The 14,223-nt window shown below is 40.9% G+C and overlaps 1 protein-coding gene across 1 annotated transcript in view; it reads right to left on the reverse strand.

The window, feature by feature from the left end:
• The window catches only part of cdh7a (cadherin 7a), a 107,143-nt gene that overhangs the window by 54,106 nt on the left and 38,814 nt on the right, over positions 1 to 14,223 (reverse strand). The window contains exon 3 of the mRNA XM_054766036.1: positions 898 to 1,192. Within this exon, the coding sequence (XP_054622011.1) occupies positions 898 to 1,192 (295 nt within the window). The remainder of the gene's footprint in view (positions 1 to 897; positions 1,193 to 14,223) is intronic.

Raw genomic sequence — 14,223 nt, forward strand, 5'->3', positions numbered from 1 at the left:
GACTGCTGTGCTGCTTTCAAGGATCTACTGCAAAAACACGACTCTAAGATCCTCTACGTCCTGTCCAAACCTTTTCCAGAGAGGGCGACATACAGACAAATGGAAGGATGGAGGGGCCACTTTGATACATTTTGTACATTAAAGATGCTAAAACCATCTTGCATCTCAGCTCTTTCAACAAAACATCTTAGCTTTGTTATAGGTGACAGAGCAATTTAATATATCTCATTAAGTATTAATTCATGCAGAACATGCGCTGTACGTAGGGCCCACGATCCATGGGGGGCCCAATTTTGCGCAAGTGGGCGCATTCTCGGCAAAACAGAGAGACGAGTAATCCTGAAACCGTGCTTGTTGCCACAGGGATTGACAGCACTCAGACTAGAACAATAAAATGGTAAAATTCACCCACACCTGTAAGACCCTGGTAGTGTAATGGTACAGCTGCTGCCTTTTAAGGCAGAGGGTGTGGGATTGTTTTTCATGGGACCCAGAATTCCTGGTGCTGCCCCTGTTTGTGATATAGTCATTTTGTAATGGGTGGGACAGCCAATAAAAAAAAAAAAAAAAAAAAAAAAGGAAGCTCGAAAATAGCCCCCAGGCCGCCTTTTGAACACCACCGATCTAGATGGAATGTTGGGTGATCTTAGTTTATTTGTCCCTATCAGAGAGTCTAACTCAGGTCAGACAGGTAAAGGGGGTCTTACTCCGTGCCAGAGTCATCCGATTCAGACATTACACGTTGACCGACTGGTGACTTCTCAAACATCAGCGTCATTCATAAACATCTCCACACCACTGTGGCATACGAAGTGATGGATGTAAACAAAGATACAGTGGATCGTTGCCATGAGTAGTTCAGGTTTCAGGATCAGAGAAATGAGATTAGAAGCTTACCAAGAGGGGACATCTCAGGTACTCCAGCAAAGTACGGCCCGTCAAGGAACCTGGGCTCATTATCGTTGATGTCCTGCACCTTGACCACAAACTCGGACTTGGGCTCCACAGGCAGGTTGGTGAGACGGTCCACCGCTTGAGCCTGAAGCGTGTAGTAGGCCTGCGCTTCCCGGTCCAGCCTCTTTGTGGCGTGGATGTCACCAGTGTTCTCGTCGATGGTGAAGATGGAGGCGGCGCCCTCGCCCGACAGGACGTACTTCACCTTGCCGTCACCTTTATCCACGTCGGAGTGAAGCTAAAGAAAGAAAATATGTATAAGACAATAGTTCTCAAACTCGCACCAAGTACACTCTTTCTTTTAGGACCTACTGCAACAACATGAGTCAAAGATCTCCAGTTTTTCAGAAAGGCTCTGCTGTTTTTAAGTATGTACTGCAAAAATGCTAGTCAAAGAGCCTGAATATGACAGAATCCCTCTGCTCTTTTTAAGGAACAATTGCAAAAGTGTTATTCAAAGATCCTCTATATGAGATATGAGCTACAGTGACCAATTGTCCTGGCCATGAGACACTCAAGTGATGCTCAAAGTTTGCTTGTAGATGCTTTTTGAACTACTGTTTTGCATGATGTCCTGGGAAAGCAGGACGTTTGGTCACCGTGCATGTTAACAGCAACATTAGATAAACTCGGATTTCCTATGTGCTGAAGTACGACATGATCAAACTTAAACCTCACACATCTGTAGCTGACTGACGGACAGTGGGCATAACTCCAGGCTTTATTTTAAGATGTGTAGTGAAGCTTGCCATTTTTTTTAAATTTTTTATAAACAGTTGTGAGAACCATTGGATTAAACAAGTGAGGGGAGATGACAGCTTTCCCTCATATTTGGTGCTCATAAACAGTCATATTACTTTTAGAACATCATTAAAAAGTTGCTTTTGTACAACAGGGGACCTTTCATTCGCGACAGTAAAGCACATTTTCAGTCAAGTTTTCACACCACTGATATGAAAACGGCTTTGACGGGTTTTTACATTTGCGAGTGTCAACAGCAAGAGCTCGGGTCACGTTCCCCTGTCGAATAAGTCCCTTTTGATTGCTTTTAAGTCCTCTGAGAAATTGCTGAGGACAAAATGATGATCAAACCCACAAGGGGTTAAAAAAAAAGTGTTTTCATCCTGTTTTTCCAGGATATATTAATAGCAAAAAGGTGAAGGATCAGACATTATTATCTTAAACCTTTTGCAAGACAAACGTCCGCTAACGATGTTTGAGTGAAGAGCGAGTCGTCTCGCTGCTTGTGAACAGGACACGCAGCGAACCTCAAAACGAGGCTCCTGAAAGTCCCAACTGTGTGATGTCCATCAAGCGTAACACTGACTGTCTTAACGAAGCACACGACAATACCTCAATTAGCAGCACAAGCTGAGACTTTAGCTTCCACCTGGAATGCTCTTTTATCCCCACAGACACCAAAGCAGCACAGATGAAGACAGCAGAGAGTCTGATCTAGCACCTTGGAGGCAAGCGTCTTCCATTTGATGCATGCTGGCACGGCAAGCCGGGGACCGGAACAGGATCATTTGGGTTTGTTGAGCAAATACGTTTCTATCTTCAACGCGCGTCACTCACGCTGATTGCAAAAACAATGTTTTAACACAAAATGTGCAAAAATAATGACAAAAATGCCATTTTAATACGTAAATATAGAGTGGAACATTACTGTTAAAAATGCCTAATTGGCAAAGAAAAACAAACTGTCTTACCAATACCATGGTGCAATCCGGTGCCCCACCTGCTATAAAAGAATTAGCTTTCAATTCCAATTTGCCAGTTGTCGACTAGTGATGGAAGTTCAGCTCTTTTTAGAGAACCATCTCTTTTGGCTCCCCAGATGTTTTTGTTGCTTAAATTCACACGCCGGCCGCACTGTGGCTTAGTGGTTAGCATGTTGGCCAAACAGTCAGGATATCTGGAAGAACTGCGTTCGAATCTCCGTTTGGGCATCTGTGTGGAGTTTGCATGTTCTCCCCGTGCGTGCGTGGGTTTTCTCCCGGTACTCCAGCTTCCTCCCACATTCCAAAAACATGTTAGGTTCATTGACAACTCCAAATTGTCCATAGGTATGAATGTGAGTGTGAATGGTTGTCTATATGTGCCCTGCGATTGGCTGACGACCAGTCTAGGGTGTACCCCGCCTCTCCCCCAAAGTCAGCTGGGATAGGCTCCATCATACCCCTGTGACCCTCGTGAGGACAAGCGGCATAGAAAATGGTTAGATGGAAACTCACACGCAGGTTTAAACAGGAAAAAAAAAACAAAAAAACTACTGGTCGTTCACTTCAAAGAACCGGCTCCCGTTGTTCACTTCAAAGAGCCGAGCCATTTCGTTTGTGGACGACCCATTACTAATATAGACACCTAATCACAAAATCACTTTGAAACCCTTGTTGAGGCAAACTGCTCAGCCAGCATTAATAGCTCTGATGAGTTTATTGTAAACAGTACAGGAAGTGTAACACGCAGTTTTGTTCCGACAAGGTGAGTAGCAACATTTTAAAGCGCATGCAGAGGTGGACAAAGCTGCCGGATGCTCACCTCTCATGACACTTCAAAACACAGCGACCGTCATTTTGTGGAGTTTCATAAAAATAAAGAAAATAAAAAACTAAACCAGTAGGGTGAGATGTTTTGGACTTGGTGCTGATCAGAGACCCCGGCACTTATTTGCTTTTGCAAGTTAATTGAAGAGAGACATGAATTGGAGCATTTACAGCAGTTGTGGCTGACAAGGATCTATTCTATTCTATTCTGCGTACCTTTTCTACAATTTCATTATTAAGCCAAGTCAATTTTATTTCAATCATGTGGCATTCATCACAAAAGTTATTTCAAGGCCCTCCATGCGCACCACACACACACACACACACATCAAAGCACTCCAAGTTTGGCGACGGAGGCAAGGAAAAACTCCCTGTAAGGAAAAAAGCGGCACGCTTTGTGCTCATTTCCATCAATTGCTGTCAAGTGTCTGCCTCATTAACAGGCCAGGAAAATAACAATTAACAGGTTTGATTACTTTCCTTTTTTTCCCTGAGTAAGCTGCTGTTGTGTACAGATAATTACGTTTGTGTTTGTCTCAATATAGAGCAAAGACAAGAACCCATTGTCAACGTTTTCTTTGCATTAGCACAGGATTATTGCTGAAAATGTCAACATATCATTAAATAAGTGCAGGTTTAGAGCAGAGGCTGCGGTCAATATTATATTATAGCGTAAGAGTATGTAACACACTCAACACCAAAAGGTCTTTTATTAATGGAGTCCATCAGCACCCACGGACGCCGCATTAGGGCCGTGATGATTGCAATTTTTGCGTCCTTGAGTGTTTATTTGGCGGGACACACAGTCAACATTTCATCTCGGGGAAGTCATCCGTGGAGGTTTGTTTCCCGTAAATGCCAACGACGCAGAGCGTGGGAGGCGGCGGTGAAGCGAAGGCGCTGTTGAAGGCTGCACGTCGGGTCAACGGTCAAGCACACGGCGCCATCTTTGGAGTGAACTTTTTGGCTTGATTTCACACACCCGACGGTACTGGAGCGTTAAGGATTTCAGCTAAATGTCATCAACACCACTTTGGAATTTGCATCACTTATTTGGGCTTCTTGTGGTGCTGCATTCAAGACAACTGGGAAATCACAAAGTTCAGACTTGGGAAAAGCAGGAAATCTGACATTTCCAACCTCCTAGCTGTCTGGAATGCATTATTATAACTGCATTCGTCCGCATGTATCCGCGCCATACGAGATACCGCAATGCTGTCATTTATTGCTGTCAATATACTGCACAACAGAACCAATGTTGTAATAGTGGCAAGAAACAAAGTGAGTTCGTTAGTACAGTTATTCATGCAACAGTGCGGAAAGTTTAACATGCAGTCGTAGCAACATTTTAAAGTGCATGCAGAGGTAGATAAAGCTGACTGTTGGTGACAATTCAAATGCAGCTGCTGCCATTTTGTGGAGTTAATTAAAATAAATGATATCAGGTGATTGCCTACAGCCACAGCTGTTAATGGATAGAGGCATTAATTAGAGCAGGGGTGTCCAAAGTGCGGCCCGGGGATCATTTGCGACCCGCAGCTTGTTTTTATTGGCTCGTGGCACATTGTAGAAATAAAACTAAACCAAAAAAAAGGCACAAAAATAGAGCAAAACAGCAAAATGTAATAAGAAGCAGCTAACATGTTGAACACCAAGTTTTGTCGTTAAATATATGTAAATAAATAATAAATCAATTAAAAATATTAAGAATATTCATTATTTAATAATAATAATAATAATAATAATAATAATAATAATAATAATAATAATAATAATAATAATAATTATAATAATAAATACTTTGAAAAAATTTAGCCTTTTTACAAAATTTAAAAATTCATAAAAATATCAAAGTGGCCCCCCACATCTTTTGATTTTCAGAATGTGGCCCTCTGTGGGAGAAGTTTGGACACCCCTTTATGGTAAATCCCAATTTCCAATACAGCATTTGTTTCTATCAAACGTAATCACTTTAGGTTGTATTATCTGGTGCTTTTGTGAGAACTTATCCCGCTTTGTTTCCTGCTCAGCTATTAAGATCCTATTAGCCACTTTTTAGGTGCTCTTTAAAAGTTTCGGCTGTTCGACTTGTCAAAATAATGCTGAAAGGCAGCGGCTGGATCACGACGAACATGAACCCTCATCAAATGAGTGCTCATCATCCCTTTGTGAGCCAACAGCTCTCCTGGGAGCAGCCTGCTTGCTAGCTTTGTGTTCATTTTATTTATCTTCGTGCAAGGCTAAAAAGCATAAAAAGCCCGTCAAGACCTGCTGATACACACTTGTTCGACAAGCGTTCGTGTGTGTCCGCCACTGTGCAACAAGAAACTTTTGCTGCCATTTCACAAGAGAGCCCTCCAAGGCAACGGGGGCTACAAAGGTCTAATTCCTACAGGCAAGCTTTGAGCAACACTACATCAAAACAAGCCGGGCCCGGGCTCGAGAGCCTTCAATCAACAATGGGCCTGGGGATGTTCCACAGAGTACTTTTTGAATTGAGTGCCGCCTCCAGCAGAAGTAACCACTCAAAAATGAAACATGCAAGCAATAAGTCTGAATAAAATAGTTATTATGGTGAAATATAGGCACCCGGAGTTCATGTTTGCTTGTTTACCTTCTTTATACCCAGCAGCAAGATGAACACGTGTCCTCACGTTTGGCAATTTACTCTATTTCCATTTTTCACGTTTTCTATTATACAGTATGTAGCGCAGCACAAAGTGCATTTTTTTTTTTTTAAATCGTTTTTTTTTTCAAAATAACTTGAAAAGTTCTGAATGGATTTGGATGAAATTTTCAGGAATTGTCAAAAATGGGATATGGAAGAACTGATTACATTTTGGGGGTGATCCGGAGCACCGTATTGATCCAGGAATGTTTGAAAGGATTCTTTAACATAAGCCCATTTTCGGCATTTGTGCATATAACTCCACAAAAAAAAAAATGGTCGGAGCACTTGGGGAAAAACATACAGGACAAGTTTCCAACAGGCTGTACAAAATATCAAAGACTGATCCAAAAAATTTTGGATGATTATTTTTTTGAGCTATGGTGCTTGGCGGAGGTCTGCGCTCTCCGAGTGCTTCTCTAGTTTAGAATTACTTACTTTATTTATATGTATTAATAAATTAATACAATTTTATGTAGTGATATTATTTTGCTCTTTTTCCTACATATTCCCAGAAAAGCAATCAAATTCAAAAGACTGAATCAGCAGACTCTCCAATCGAGTAGGAAGTATTCATTAAAGCAGTAAATAATTAAAAGCAAGACCAAACATCCAGGGGAAGATGAGTTACTCTGCTCCAAAAAAGAGCCCCAGAATGCAAATATAGCGAGCAGCTGTCACTGACATCAGCTCTTTTCATCTATACACTCAAGTCCACTTGTGGGGTTCAACCTCCTCTTGTCCGTTTCATGTCGAGAGGCGGGGAAGGCAGCCATCGCCATGGAGATGAAGTCAGCTGTAGACAGATCCGCATCGCCATGAGAGACGTGCAACACACACTTATCCTGGTTTAAATTTAACTCTGCGTGTGTGTGTGTGTGTGTGTATGTGCGTGTCACTGGGGAAACATGTAAACGGACTGAGCCACAACATTAGGTACACCAAAAGCTACATAAAAACATGCTTGTTTTCAATGTCAATCATAAATCCCCATATTTGACAGATATTGTTCATAAATTCTTTGACATAATCACAAAATAAAATTCCAACACCATATAGCATACACAGTTAGGCATATATCATCATTTCCGGTGTATAAAATGCACCAGTGTTTAAGCCACACTCACTAAACTTCGAACGAAAAACAGATTTGTACATACTGTATATAAGCCGCACATGTCCGCCGGGCAGCTGGCCCCCATGGTGGCAGCCACTGGCCAACGAACTGCTCTGCTGGGAATAATGCATCATGGGTAGACGTTAAATAGTTGCCGTTTCTTATTTAAAACTTGTATTAGCACTTGTTAAGTTGCCGTGTGATGATATTCGTCGAAGGTGACACCGTGAGTCAGACTCTTATATTGAGTAATGACCTCCTGCGATTTTCGATGGGTTGTCAAGCTCGTCGTGAGTTCCCTGATAGCTCATGATTGGCTACTGCCAAAGAAAGAGCTACCATTTCCTCACTGACCTCACTGAACGGCACCGTATTGAAACGATTAGTGGTAGTTCTGAAGTAAAGGAGATGTCACGAGATTAGAACGTGGCGATAAATTAGCATAAATTATATATATATGATTATTTAATTACGTACTTTTCTTCGCCGATTTTTTTTTCTTTTTGGATTGTGAGTATGTCCGCCAATTTGAATGCTAATTGCATAAAATGTTTGACATGCAGTCTTCCCTCACCTCTTTGCGCTTCAGATTTTCACTCACGGTTTTTCCAAAATATATCATTTAATAAATCTGGCTGTTTCGTGGTTGAATACGGCCGGTTATTAGTTTAAAAAAAAAAAAAAAAAAAAAAAAAAGGATTTTTTGCATAAACTAAGCATTTTCAAATATAATATATTTCAAATATAAATATACAGTATTGTAATTTTACTGCAGTGTTTGGTGAGACCAATCACCAGACTTGATTCCTGGAACAACAGTCTTTTATTGCAGGCACAATAATCCTGAATAAAAATCCTTAATAAACACACAAGATACTTTTGCGGCCGCTACCCCCGCAAAGCTGACGGTCAACTCTGAACTCCCGAAATCACTTCCTGTCCACCTCTTTCATGTCCCGTAGCAACACACATGAGCATGAGTCTTATTTAGATCTTAAATAGCTTATTTAGTCTTATTTTGTCTACAATATTAAAAGGTGTTTTTTCATATCTGGAGGGCTGTAATAATGTTAAAAACGGTATTTAGAAGTCGTACACAGGTTTTCTCAGAAATTCACTTATGGTTGGGTCTGGTAGCCTAATCTTGACATACAGTATATGTTTCCCCACAGGTATCTAATAAATCTAAGACTAGACCTTCAAAAAGGGAAAGCAAGTTTTAGGCCACCCGCAATAAAAAACAAAAAATATATATACACATTTTTGAAAAGATTTGAAAGATTTGAAAAAGATACATTTTAATGTCTATAACTAAAGAGGTAAAGAGTGCAAATTACCCCAATGTTCAATTCCTGCCACATTCTATTCGAAACACAAGATTCAGCCAGTTCCAAACAAGTCAAATATAAAGATCTGTGTTTAAATCTGTCCAAATAATGCACAATGCCGCCTGCTGCGCTTCTTGAGGCTTAACGATAAAAATTCAACACAACGCACACAGATCGTGTTCTACTTTCGTCCTTCACAGAAGAGCTCACAATGCTGACCGGCATTTACACTCCCCGTCACATGACTACAGCTTCCATCTCCGGCAAAAGAGGCAATAGCATTTTTATATGCAACAATAAGTGCCTTGAAATGATATTCATTCATCCTTGTGGCTGCTCTTACCACTACAAACAATCAGATGTGATTGCGCCCGCCAGTTCCTAATGATAACAGACACATTTCATAATACAACTAAAATACGACGACTCCAAATAATCCACAAAGTCAGGGAAACTGCAGGAAGCCCACATGGCAGTGTGCAAAGTTTTAGTGGCCACTGTTTGCTGTGGTTTGCAACGGTGTAGAATACGAATGAACGCACCAAAAGCCATACAAAAAGCTCTTAGCAGGTGTGCTTAATAAAGTGCACAGCGAAGAAAGGCCCCCCCTTGCCTTTGGCCACCATCGGCCGCCCACATCAATGCAGATAATCAAACTGGCAATCAGGGCAAGCTTGCTATTTATCATTTCTTTATTTGTGTGTGTGAGCTGCCCTCATCACAGGGATGCACATGAATGGAGGCCAGGAATAGGCATCCCTTTCAAATCATTATGGAGGAGGAAATCAAAGCTCCTTTGTGACAAAAAGACGACTAAGATGCAAACCGCCGCCACTGTTTTGTTGCTCCCCTCCCCTCCCCTCGCCCCCGTGTGCACAAGCAGGAGGCTGCCAGCCGTCTGATGGACACATCTAAATAAACGTGCTCAATGGGAGGTGAACTATATCATATCCGGATTGGATGGTGTCAGATTGCGCCGCCGTCAACATTGTTATTTCTTCCTGCTGCCTAAACGGGCAGCAGTATCATTAAGAACAGGACTTAAAACAAGAGCATTATACACTAAAAATAAACTATAAACTAGTAGTAAGTTTTTCACATGACTAAATGATGAGTGGTCAATGACTTAATGCCCTTGCCAAGACGCTTTGCCTGATGGCGGCAGTGTTCAACCATTTTTGTGTACCAAATTTCTTTCTTGGGCTAAATACCCCAAAGTTACAGTGGGTGTTTTCTTTTTGTTTTTGTTTTTTTTTTAACTTATGGAGGTTTAATAACGGCGCCACCATGTGGTGTATTTGTCAGAAAAATAATAGCACAGGCAGCACAGTAGAGATGCACATTTTGACAAATTTTCACACATTTGTGTGCAGCGATTCAGAAGTAGAAGAGTTACTTTGCCAAACATAAGTGTGTATTTACTGCAGAGACTGGAGTGAGGTTCCCCAGGCTGGTGAAGTTAGCATATCAATATATTTTCACCCCCTCAATTTTGGTAACCGTCTTATATTTCTCCAAAATAATCTGGATTCACTTTATTTTGTTACTTACTAGGCTTTTCTGATTGTTAAGTCCACCATACAACCATTTAAAAATTATCTCATGAAGATACTACACGAGAGTCTGGTTCTTTTTGTCTTGAAATGATCCGTTTTCATGTCGGTGTTACTACATTGGGTACCGTTTTAGAGGTATTGTTGTTTTCCCATATATAATATTTTTGTTTTGGGTCTTTTGTATGTGCTTTGTGTGATGGAAGAGAAAGGTTATGATTTGGATCAGTGCGTTAGTTAGCTAGGAAAGTGAGGAAAAAAAAAAACAAACCTACAAGAGGTGGGGCAGTGACCCACCCGATCCAGCAGATGGGGCTGTTATGCAGTTGCTAACGCCATTTACTGCCACCTACAGGACCGAAGCGGAACTGTAGCACACCGTCGCAATCAAAACATGTCAGACTGACATGTTTAGGATACTTTGGCCTTGGCGGAAGTCTGCTGTCATGCTATATTAAGCATTTTATGCCGTCTGAAAAATGTAAAAGAAGTTAATGTAATTGTCTATTAAAATACTATCGACAGTGATAAAAGGGAAACGTCTTTGAATGTCCTGATACTTCCTTTTTGAGCCACTGCTGCAGGCGTACAAGTAGAACTAGCAGTAAGCGATCAATACTTTGTGTCATGACGACCCATCAGATGACAGTGTCATGTCGGAGGTGTCACAGTAAAAGGAATTATCGAGCAACTTTCTTGTGTGTTAGGAAGGTCTCAGCTCATTGTATTGCTTCACAGATTCTTTAAGTGTTAGTTGCTGTGAAGGTAAAGTCGTCACAATACTCTCACACGTATCAGCTACAAACAGCTAACCCTGGAGTCCATGCACATATTGCCTCCACCAAGGAGTCTATGCATTTCTTTATGAGTTTGTGTGCAACTTCTCTCACTCTCTCATAGTATTCAGCTACTTATTACATCAGTGACTCAGTATCCAGGGTGTTGAACCGGGTTTCAATCTGGATCTGATCCAGACTGCACATTTGGAAAGCAGACATCGTATTTTAACACATTCAGACACTGTCAAATCTTCCCAAGTTCAGTTTGCGGGCTTATTACATTTAGGAAGAAAGTGCGGATAAAGAAGTTGAGCTACTTTAAGCTATTAAGCTCTGAGATGGAAGTCATTGATTTCACAGGAGATGAATGTTTTTCCAGCCTTGGCAGCACAGGCGGTCTTCTTATTGGACTTCAACTTATGGACAGGACCACCCTCCTCCCCAAAATGAATGTTACTGTTGCTGCTTAAGTGCTGGATGAGGCCGTGCATCACCCCAGCAAGCATCAGTGTGAGTCACAGCATCGCTTTCAATGAAAAGACTTCAGAGGTTGTGCTAATGCTCTTACAGTTGATAGGTGTGCTATGATAGGGCCAACACAACATCTAGTGTTTATTATTTAGCAGGAGCGCACACACACACTTGTACAGGAAGTCAGGAGGCAGAAAGTCCTCGCTATAAATATCTGCGTTCTGAAGGCCCGGCCAGATATTTCCACCTCTGATTCGCACTCATAAAAGAGTTACAACCTTGTGAATTCACAGAGACGCACAGCTTCTCTCGCACTCACAAGAATATGATTTGTTGGAAGGGGGCCGTGGAGGGAGGGGCGGGGTCAAGGTAACAATTTGACACGTCTTCTTTTCCTCCAATGTACCACAATAACAATTTACTAGTGCACCTTTGGCACCGCGCTGGATTTTAAAGTATCACGCATGAAAACAAAGATGAACGCCATAATATGGGTGTTTTTATGCTCATAGAAAAGCATTATTTTTTATTTTTTTTAAACAGAAGTAGTTGCAGATACTGGATATTTTTTAATTCATATTTTGAAATTATTTATATTTTAAAAGTATAAAACAGCTGTGCATGTAGATTTTGTGCATTTTTTGTTCTGTTTTATTGTATAATAACTGTACTCATAATCTATGTACATATTTATATCTTGTTAAATAATTCACAATATGATCTTTTTAAAGTTCCATTTGGCTTTTAAAAAAGATAGTTAACACTTTTGAGACGCCCAAAACAATCTATACATTTGTAAAAATATAAATAATTAAAAAAAATAAAAAAACAAAAAACCTAAACCCAGTTTAACCCTGATCGGATCCAGACTGTGCATTTGGCAACAAAGTGGATTTAACAAGGTTAGATGTCTCTGTCAAATACTATGTAGTTATTTTTCTGGCGTACAGTGTTCCCTCATCTATCGCGGTGAATCGGTTCCCAAAATAGCCCGCAATAAGTGAAATCCGCAAAGTAGCCAACTTATGTGTTAAGGCTGTAAAACCCCTCACCATATACTTTATATACTTCTCTCACACAGGCAACAACATCTTCTCACATTTCTGTCTTGTTTAAAACACCCTCAAAAAAGGTTCAAACCTTTGTTTGAATTTTTATGATCAACCTCAATGATCAACACAAAAAATTAAGTCACACAGATTTTTCATTCCTGTGGTCGTGCCTTTTGCGTCCTGGCGCCGTTCCGCTGTACTGCAGTGTTTTTGTATCCTTGTTGAAACATATTGCTGCAGACGAACCAAAGATTCATTTACAAGCTAGCAAGCAAGCCAGCGATGACACAGGAGACATGGTAGGACGGCAGTAAGGAGATTGACAATGGTCTCTAGCCAATCATGACATAGAAAACAATGGGTGGTGCAGACAGATGAGAGGGAAGAGATATACACTCAATTTCCAACAATGTAATTCTTCTTAAAGGGCCAGGCTCGGCCTGTAACAGCATTCAACGTTGAAAAAAATTTAAAAAATCCACAAAACAGTGAACCGCGAAAGAGCGAGAGGAGATGTCAAAGACTATTTATAAAAAAAAAAAATGTTTGTGTATTTGCAGGATCAGAAGCTGGAATGCAAAACCCAATTGTAGTCTGGATCTGATCCAGATTGTGCATTTGGTAGCAATGTGGGTTTAACAGAAAAAAAATAAAAATAAAATTTGTCTCTGTCAAATACTAATTTCATTCATTCATTTTGCGGTGTATTTGCAGGGTCAGAAGTTGGACTGCAAAGCCCAATTTTAGTCTGGATCTGATCCAGATTGTGTAATTGGCAGGAAAAAAAAAAGTAGGTTTAGCGCAGAAAATCCATAAAAACCCATATAAAATCTTCAGATACGTATATAATCACAGTCAAATCTTCACTTGAGATTGTCATGACTTTCTGGGTCAGACGCTGGATGATCAAACCAGATTTCGATCGGATTTCAAGACTTGATCAAGATGAAACATTTGGAAGCAATCGGAATCGTGTATATGCAGGGTCAGAAGATGTCATTGCGTGATGTGATTTGTTGGTGTAGTTATTTAAAGGAATTGTGTTAACATTTACGATCATGCATATGCACACAGGAAATGTATTTGTGGGACTTGAGTGGGGGAAAAAAACCCCCCCAAAAAAAAAAAAAACAGTAGCAGTGTGAGGAACAAGGATGTTCTGCTTCCTGGTCCAAACGCAGACATGCCCCATCAAAGAGGATGGATGCTAGGAGAATAAAATCCTCGCTTAATGACACCAGTGGTGATTTGTGGCTGATTTTTACGAGCTGAGGAGAACTTTGTTGTATTGTGAAGGTGAAGCCATCAAGGTTAGTCTCACTTTCTGGTGCGCGGCGGAAAACAGTTTGCTAAATCCCATTTTCCGCAGATATGATGAAAAAGTAAGCGTCGCCGAGGTTTTGCAGCGGCGGTGGAGCCATTACGGCGGCGCTCCGAGGGGAGTTCTCCACCATCGCTCTGTCTTTTTTCCCTTCTTGATCTCATCGTAATGTGACAAAGCCCTTCACTTTCCTCCCCCAAAAAAAGGATGCAGTCCAATTTGTGCGGCCCCTACTGAAAAGGATATAAAAATTTGGGCTAGTGCTCTTCTTTGGGGGGAAAAAAAAAAAATAAAAAAAACGTTGTGGCCTTTCTAAAGAGGCTGCTCTCCATCCGTCTTCCAGCCAATCTGCATTGTCTTCAATAGAGAAAAAGCCCTGGTCGTCTGATAAAATGTCTTAAAAGTGCTATTCTGCAGGTAAAATGAGGAAG

Source organism: Dunckerocampus dactyliophorus, chromosome 21 (assembly GCF_027744805.1).
Source record: "Dunckerocampus dactyliophorus isolate RoL2022-P2 chromosome 21, RoL_Ddac_1.1, whole genome shotgun sequence".
Lineage (NCBI taxonomy): Eukaryota > Metazoa > Chordata > Actinopteri > Syngnathiformes > Syngnathidae > Dunckerocampus > Dunckerocampus dactyliophorus.